The sequence below is a fragment of the Mya arenaria genome, chromosome 12 (genome assembly GCF_026914265.1).
Source record: "Mya arenaria isolate MELC-2E11 chromosome 12, ASM2691426v1".
In the NCBI taxonomy this organism is placed as follows: Eukaryota; Metazoa; Mollusca; class Bivalvia; order Myida; family Myidae; genus Mya; species Mya arenaria.
The window spans coordinates 51,103,798-51,112,899 of record NC_069133.1 but is presented as its reverse complement, the minus strand read 5'-3'; the positions used below and the strand labels follow the sequence as shown (position 1 = coordinate 51,112,899).

The window sequence follows — 9,102 nt, the reverse complement described above, 5'->3', positions numbered from 1 at the left end:
TCTACGACCTCCCGCTCTGTAGGCGGTGCTTAATCACTAGGCCACCAAGACGGTTATGGGCCTTGCTATGCAAAAGCCTATTGTCTCTGGCAACATGTGTACAAAGTTTCAATCAATCATCTCTCATATCCTTTCTCAGATATGGCCAAGGTTCAACTACATAACAGAGGTTCAAGTTTTTTGCACGACACGGACCAAGCCTATGACAATACCTCAGTTTTTGTGTTTAAAAGACAAACAATTTAAGAAATGGTCATTACCGAACCATCTACCAAGTTCCATGATTCCACATCATAAAACCCTCTCATTGTTTAACCAGACTTAATTCTTTGATATGCTCCATGTTTTAACTTCACATCATTAGAATGTCAAATGAACAACAGAATACTGTTACATGTTTGTTCAAATTTAATGCATATATATATATTAACAAAACAAGATGACAAATCTTTAATATCAAAGAAACATGAAAATAATGATCTGAATATCTACAAATGAAGACAAAACAGCACTGTTAGGCCATTACTAGTTACATCTGAAAGGGAAACCCTCAGTTAAGATGTTCCTTTTCTCCTTAACCACCTATACCAGACAGTTATAAATATATGTGCATTTGTGAGTAGCTTCCTCTCAAGATTTATCATTACCGACAAAAGATGTGTATTCCAAAATGACAAAAAAGGGTGTCCTTGAATAAGACATGAAATTAATACTCAGATAATTAAAATAAAGTTTCATAATTCATGACATTAACGTGAACCAACGGGGCCCCTTGAATACTACATTTTGACTGAAAGCTGTGAGGGCATGATCTGCTATCTGCTATCTTTTTTCTTGTTATGCATGGTATTAGGTATTTTCTTTTGTTTTTAGATGGAGGGCATGAAAGCAGCTGTCAACAGTTTGAAAGATACTTGTGTGTTCAATTGTGAGCCTGAAGTAGTCAACTGTGTGTTACTAGCAGTGGTAAAATATAAAAAAAAAAAACATCTGAACTTTGAGTCAAACTATTATCCACATCCAAGCAATTACTTGGAAGATACATATTGAACAACTGTGCACCAAATGAATAAACACATGCAACTCAGCTTTGAATTCATCAATGAAATAAATATGATAATGGCTTAAAGTTTTCAATGTGAACATCATGTATATCTACTACAATAGATAAATAAAGTCAATGCAGATTTCAGTTGCTTTCATTAACATACAAAACAGGCAATGCTAGACCAAGGAACATTTAGAAAAAGACAGAGCGAGCTGAGGTTATTCACAATACAAAACTGTATGCTGTGCTGAATGAAGGCTCATCCAGTCAAGACTTAATGAAATATAATTGTTTACTATATCCTTATTTAACACCATGTACATGTTCGTTTATTATTAATTCCTTAATGAAATTACAAATATTGTAACAGTCTCTCATTGCTCAAGTAATGAAGGTCCATAAGTGTGCATATACCTTGACATACATTGTAAAGAAAGCACTGCATAAAACCCCCAAACCTAATTCGCTTAAGTAATGGTCTTAAGTGAAGTTTACAATGTGAATCAGCTATATCAAAATTGGACTCTTAAATAAGATGATATGATAGATGTCTGTCTATATAACCCCTGAAATACTAACAGTACAAAACCCAAATAAAATAGTTTACTATTGGCTACAATAAAGCGTTTTTCTGACAAAAGTACTGTGAGACATAACACAAATAACCAATAAAAATAGTTTCTCTTTGAGTTTGAATATTTTGATAGAAAAACCTGTAAATGAATTATGAATTATAAAAACTTCAATTTGAATCAAATGAAAAAAACAACAGAAAAAGACATGTTAATACATCCGATATTACAAATATCAGTAATTTTTTAAGCATGTTTTATTCTTTCCCAAAAGCTGAGCTGCTCAAAAAAAAATCGCAAAACTACGCATGAATTAAATTAAATATTTATCACAGTTCTATTTAAGCTAGCATTTCAGCTAATTAAATGCAAATAAGACAGCCATGATTAATTTGAAGCATTACAAGCAAATATTACACAGGGTTGTGAAGCAATTCCATAAACATGTACATTAGTCCAAAAAAATAAAGCAGGCTGCAAAAGGTAGCATTCCCCCATACATAAATATTCATACCCGGTAGTTACATTTCAAAATCATTTCATCTCTTAAAAAAACGTATGTAACAAAATATCATAAACAGAAGTCAGTGCTTAAGAATTCAGTGAAATTTAATTATCCTTTAAATGTGAATGTGACTTTTAAATTTAATACATAACATGCTTTACTGAATAACAATAGAACCCTTCAGCATTCCAATGACATTCATGAACGCCATCTTGCTTTTATGTGTTCATGCAAAACAGTCATACAAAAACACTTTTATCCTTATGAGATGCACTAATAAATACATGAAATTTCTTAGTATTTCTTAGTTATATATTTCTTAGCATTACTAAGTTATATAACTTTACTATAAATCCTGCTCCATTATACTGAAAACCCTGCATATTTCAAAGACTTCCATCAATGTAACACTATTTTAATGTTAATATCAGCCTTCCATGTCTTTACATGACAGTATTCAAGTTTAGGATTCTCCACAATCCTTCAAATCATGGTTCTGCCAATAAGACTAGAGAAAAATCATTCTTAGATTCTTACAAAAGATCCCTTCTTAAAAAAAAATGGGTTGAATGGGCAGATATTTATTGAACACTCATCACCAAAATTGATTTTTGTCAAACACAAAATTTAGGGGTGAAATGTTTCAGGAAGGAGCAGGCAGAAATAAGAATCTAAAAATATTTTTCTCTGAAAAAACACAGTTCAGTCATTACACAACACAATCCCCACCCCCAAAAGCAGGGTTAGCTCCGAAGGGCCTCCAGTTTAGCCATGAGATCTTCATCGTCACTTCCAGCAGCTGCAGTTGCCCCCTCAGCGGCAGGCTCTGAGACTCTGGTGGGAAGAGTGTCTGTGACAGCAGTTGGGGCCTCACCAAGTTGACCTGTGGACAGAGAGGATATGTTTGCTATGGTCTAATTTTCGTGTTTTCATGCAACAGTAAATGTGCAAATATCCAACAACTGCAAAATGTACAGTATCGACAAAATGATTTATATTCAATTTATGCGTTGTTTTTTTTCATGCAAATCTTTACAAAACAAGTACACTTGAGGCCTGGCCCCATTTTCTTGAAAGTTCCTTATAACAAAATTAAGCTAAGCTCACTATTTTTTGTTTTTCTATTTTCTTCTTTATTTTTATTTTTTACTTTTGATAGGAAATATCTTTATGTTTACAACAATAAACCATTTTTTTCTTTTGTAAAAATCATATTTTAGTAAATATTATGGGTAATTGAAACTTAGAGAGCTGTCACAGGAGTGACGAATACCCCCAAATGCCGCCTGGACACAGGAATGGCAAACCATTCCTTTGAAAAGAGGCCATAACTCCAAGGTTACTGCACACTGCATCTTCTTTTATCATGCATGTATTGTTTTATTTAAATCTGTTGAGTAATTTAGAAGTTACACTGCTGACAAGAAAAACTAGCTGATGCTCTAGCTGATCTCTTCTGGAATAAGACATCTAGAGCATTCGCGAGCTTTTCTTCCAACACAATCATCATCAAATTTTACAAGTACATATTTGGGCTTGAATGCATCTTTATCCACCTAGAAATAAATCCCAGGACTGTTCCTGTAGCCGTATTAACAAGTCCATCTGACAGGTCAATATTTGTAGTAAGCACTACTGTTGCAAATATGCCATACTTAAGTTCTGCTGGTATTCCATTGGCATCTGGTTCAAATGAAGCATGCTGGATTTGTTTTGTTTGTTCATCTTTCCAAGTGTCAATTACTTTTAAGGTAAATTTTTGCTCATTTAGTTTTTGAAGGATCTATCGAACTTGACCTGTATCTTCTGATTTTACACCTGTGTACCAAAAAATGTTCAAATCTGTCAAGCCTTTCATGAGTTATCGTCCGGAAACCATTTTTCTGTTTTTAGTAACAGTGACCATGACCCCACCATCCCCAATATCGAACTTGATCTGTATCTTCTGATGTTACGACTGTGTACCAAAAATTGTTCAAATCCGTTTAGCCTTTCATGAGTTATCGTCCGGAAACCGTTTTTCTTTTTTTAGTAAAAGTGACCTTGACCTTGGCCCCACCAGCCCCAATATCGAACTTGACCTGTATCTTCTGATGTTACACCTGTGTACCAAACATTTTTCAAATCTGTCAAGCGTTTCATGAGTTATCGTCCGGAAACCGTTTTTCTATTTTTAGTAACAGTGACCTTGACCTTGTCCCCACCAGCCCTAATATCAAACTTGACCTGTATCTTCTGATGTTACACCTGTGTACCAAATTTTTTTCAAATCTGTCAAGCCTTTCATGAGTTATCGTCTGGAAACCGTTTTTCTATTTTTAGTAACAGTGACCTTGACCTTGGCCCCACCAGCCCCAATACCGAACTTGACCTGTATATCTTCTGATGTTACACCTGTGTACCAAAAATTTTCAAATCTGTCTAGCCTTTCATGAGTTATCGTCCGAAAACCATGAAAACCGACAGACCGACCAACCGACCGACCGACAAGCTCACTCCTATATACCCCCACAAACGAAGTTTCGAAGCTTTTTAAGCTTGTTAAGCTATTTTTTTTCGAGAAATTGGGGCCAGGTTATGTTTCGTAGACCAGTGATCCCATATACAACATGTTTATGGCTTTGTCTACATAAAAACTCTATGTTAAGAGAAAAATAAGGCATTGTAAAGAAAGTAGGCCCTGCGACATGTCCCACCTGCAGTGAGATTATGGAGAACTTAATTGTTAACCTCCTAGGTCTACTCCCTAAAAAAACCACTTCAAATATGAGGCCCTGACAGATGTCTTAAAATGCTGTGTTGATCCACCTCTTTTAACACCTTGTTACTACACACTGTATATTTTTATTGAATAATAGTGATTTAAAACCCCTTAGCTGTAAATAGGATGCCAGCCAGGTGTTGTAGTGAGCTAGAAGAAAACCATATCAATCGACTACTGGGCTATCCTCCATATCTTTCTATAACATTCCACACCACCCTATAATAACTATAACCAAACCACACATACACAGGCCCATCCAATATCGTACCTGCAGTGAGCTCATAAAGGACCTTATCGATCTCCTCCTGGGCGGCATCCTCCATCTCGTCATCATCAAACGCACTCTCCATAGTATCCTCCAGCATCTCTTCAATTATACCAGCCTGGAATAGAATATACAGTTCTATTATTCTCAACAGCAAGAAAAAGAGCAATGCACTGAGGGTGCCAGCCCCCTTCTCAGTTGGCCCGTGGGGGATGCATAACTAAATATTAGTTAAGCCAGAAGGACTGGCTTTGCTTTACAAATATGAAGTGCCATTGATAACATGTATCATGTGAATATCTAATACACACATGGAAAAATCTTATAATTTCTTGAAGTGAAAACATGTTAGTTTCAATACACTTATGACAATACCTAAACATCTCTTAAAAAATACTGAAGTAGTGTGAAGAAACCTTTAATTTATTGTGTGTGTTATGTTTTACTGCTTTATATAATGAGTATACAAAATTCCACAATTTCCAATTTATAAGTGTATTTATGAGATCATTTTGTCAGAGTTTGGTCTATGAAGTTCTAAGAACTAATGTTATTATTATAGTTAATTTAAGTAGTGTTGGTGTTTGAAATAAATGCCCTGCTGTTCTTAAAATGAGCTATACTATTTAAACAAATATTTGAGATCGTAGTATTGACATATAAATACCTTCATCATTTCTTTTGACATCTCCATCATGGTTCTCTGTATATCTGGCAATTTTATAAGTGCTTGCATTGACTTCATGACATCTGTGCTTTTTTCCAGGGCCCCAGCAATACGGAGAGTCGCTGAAAAATGAAAGAGAACAGCCATTTGTTTATGTAATATTATTATTACTTTTACCAGCGTTTGACACTGACTGTTTTTTCATAGGATTCTGCCGGACAACCTTTTTGCAGATGTTAAAAGTCTGAGTCAGAATCAAGAAGTCCAGCTTTTTCAAATGAAATTTAATGTCTAAGAAAAAACTGAAGCATTGTTTCTTCTTGATAAGCTTTTCTATAGATGATAATCCCACACCTTTGTTGCTGAGCTCACAAAAACAAAGAGGGCATTTCATCTTTTCAATGGCAAACACTAACAATCTTGTTTTTTATTTTGGTCGATATGGTTATGGTACTTTGCACTACCTTAAAAAATGGGAAGAAACAGTACATTTACTATTCTATGTCATGTCTTCAGCATAAAATGTGTATATGAACATACCAACAGGTAATTAACAATCAGTGTCCTGTGATGCATATTTTCCACACTAATGAGTCTGTTTAACCTACCTAGCTGGTTTTTCATGTTCATGGATATTGAGTTGAGATGAGCCTTTGATGCATACAGCCTGTTCACGGCCTTCCTGGAATTCAGTATTTCCTTTGCCAATATTGAACATGCCGCTTTCTCTCCCTTCTTTGCAGAATCTTTCAACTGCCTCTTTGTCTTTTCTTCTTCACGCTGAATGGCTGCAAGTATAGTAATAATTTATGACATTAATATCATTTAATTATCAATAACGTATAAATGATAATTCAAACAGATTTGTCAATTGGCTGCCAAAATTGTTTTAGAGTTGATATAATTCTACAGACACCAAGTGGCGACATCATGACTTAGCCTTTGACTCCCTAGCATATTTTATTAGCTTATATACCCTGTACATATTTCATAATTAATTGTACTGTAGGCGATCGGTTCATATTATTATAAACCAGCATTTTTTTCATGTCAAGTATCAGTTTCAAACCTTTAATTTGTCGCTCTAAAACATAGCCTTCTTTTCTCAGTTTGTGAGACCAGTCATTTACCTGAAACAGAAATGTTTTTTAAGTATTATTCATTTAAAAATAATACATTTATAATTGATAGCATCATCAATATATATGACACTGATTATTATATGACACTTCTTTTAAAGGGATAATTATCAACCTGTTAAAAGCAATGCCCAACTGAACAGGTGGTTCACTATGGTAGTGGTTCACTTTGATAGGTGTTCATTTCGATCCTCAACTCAGAATTTGTCAGTATCAAAGCTCATAAAAGATACCTTGTGTCTTGTTTCATATGTATTGACTTTCTATGAATAGTTCAATTCCTTGTCTAAAATCAAACTATCATCTATTCTAAATGTGACTACCCTACATTTTTGATGTTTATTGTTTGAATGGTAAAAACATTACTGGTTGCGTGGAATAACCCGAGAAGTTGTTTAAACACTGGTTTGTTTACCTTGATCGATATTTTGATGATCTAGATTGATACTGACACTTGCCTTAGCAACAACTATGAAGTTTTGTCAAAATTTGGGGAAAATTATCCTTAAAAGGCCCTGACTAAGTCCCAAGCAGCTGTAATGTAAACATGTATCATGCGGGTGAATTACGTCACAGACCGCGTGCACATTTTTAAGGTTCATCTTCTGTTGCAAATTAATATCTGTAACTGTAACATGTAGACGCATCTGTGTTGCCAACTACATTGTACGCTATTACATTATTTTTTTTCTTTCCCCTTAACCAAACATCGTATATTTGAGTTATCTGGTTTCTGACCAGTCAAATCAGATAATAATGGTTTATATGCATATTTTACCATGTAACTAGTGAAAAGATATTTGGCACAAAACAAGCATTAAATGCATTAAAACACAGGATTAACCTTTCCAATAAAACAAAATTTTACTGACTGTGACACAAACAACAATTATGCCAAGAGTAACAACTCGGCCATCCCCAGCAAGCTTCGAGATAGACATCGTAAATACAATCATATCAACTTGGCCATCTCCTAGGTGTTCTGATTGTTGTAAATTTGTGAACCACAGCCTTGCAGGTGCCCTTTATGTAAATATTGTTATGTTTTGATAGTATGAAATGAAAAAATACACATCAAACTCAAAATAATTTGTTGGATATTTATTTTTTTTGTGTACGGAACTAATATAAAATAACATTACCTGGTCATATTTCTTGTCTTTATGATATATTATAGATGCAATATACTTTAACCTGAAATCCCGATAGGAATAACTTGAACCCACTTTTGGTACAAAACAATTGTACTTAAAGGATTTGCCATATTAAAAATATAAAAAAATATCTGTCAGTGTACAACTGTTTGGACTAGTTTCTAACATGTTTGGGATAATAATACATAGTGCTCATTATATTTTTAAAAGTAATCATTGCTGAAATACAGAAAATTTTAGTTTTTTCCATGTAAGGGTCGATACTCTTTAAAGATGATTTGATTGAGTTGATTCACCTCCACAGCACAATAGCTATGGAATAACAATACTTTTTTTAAATAAAAAATAATTTAAAAGCATTCAGGATTTAAATACTCCATAGCACCAAGTGAAGGGTGATTTACAGTGTTTAAAATGAAGGTTTTTCGACCATGAATCAAAATATTTTGTGAATCTGTACTTTGGCAGATGCTGAGCCTTTAACCAAACATGGTTTATGCTAAGTCTAAAGTAACTCATATCAAAACGTGCTAAGATATTGTTTGAAATTGTGTCAAAACTGTTAGGACTTTCAAAACTAAACCAATATTGCAAAATATCTTAATAAGTGAAAGTTTCAACTTGTTTGATGATCAAATAGTTACAAATGCGAAGAAAACGTTCAAGTTTTTTGTCGACATGGCGAAAAAACACTTTAAACAATACCATATCCTTAGGTGATTTGGTGTTGTCTTTTCCAAATAAGCCCATTTTGAAGAAAATAAAATAAAACTTATCATAAAATTATGACAGAATGTAAACTTCCGCGAAGGGAGGTAATTCCGAATGCTTGTGGAATAATTTCGCGATGTGAAATTCAAAATAACTCATTTAGGCTGCATTTAACTATATTGCTTCTCCTATTCACAGTCACGCAGTGGCCTCCCCATAATTTACAGACTTTTTTTCACTCAGACTTCACTTTAAAACTCACAATTCGATCAATATT

The 9,102-nt window shown here is 34.1% G+C and overlaps 1 protein-coding gene across 1 annotated transcript; it reads right to left on the bottom strand.

The window, feature by feature from the left end:
* Window positions 1-396: 396 nt before the first annotated feature.
* LOC128212160 (charged multivesicular body protein 3-like) lies at window positions 397-8,930 on the bottom strand. The gene is made up of 6 exons (XM_052917456.1): window positions 8,820-8,930; window positions 6,891-6,951; window positions 6,430-6,609; window positions 5,822-5,943; window positions 5,158-5,272; window positions 397-3,008 (listed from the first exon to the last, which is right to left on the bottom strand). The coding sequence occupies exons 1-6, from the start codon at window positions 8,862-8,864 to the stop codon at window positions 2,869-2,871; spliced, it is 663 nt and encodes a 220-aa protein (XP_052773416.1). The 5' UTR covers window positions 8,865-8,930; the 3' UTR covers window positions 397-2,868.
* Between the last annotated feature and the right edge of the window lie 172 nt (window positions 8,931-9,102).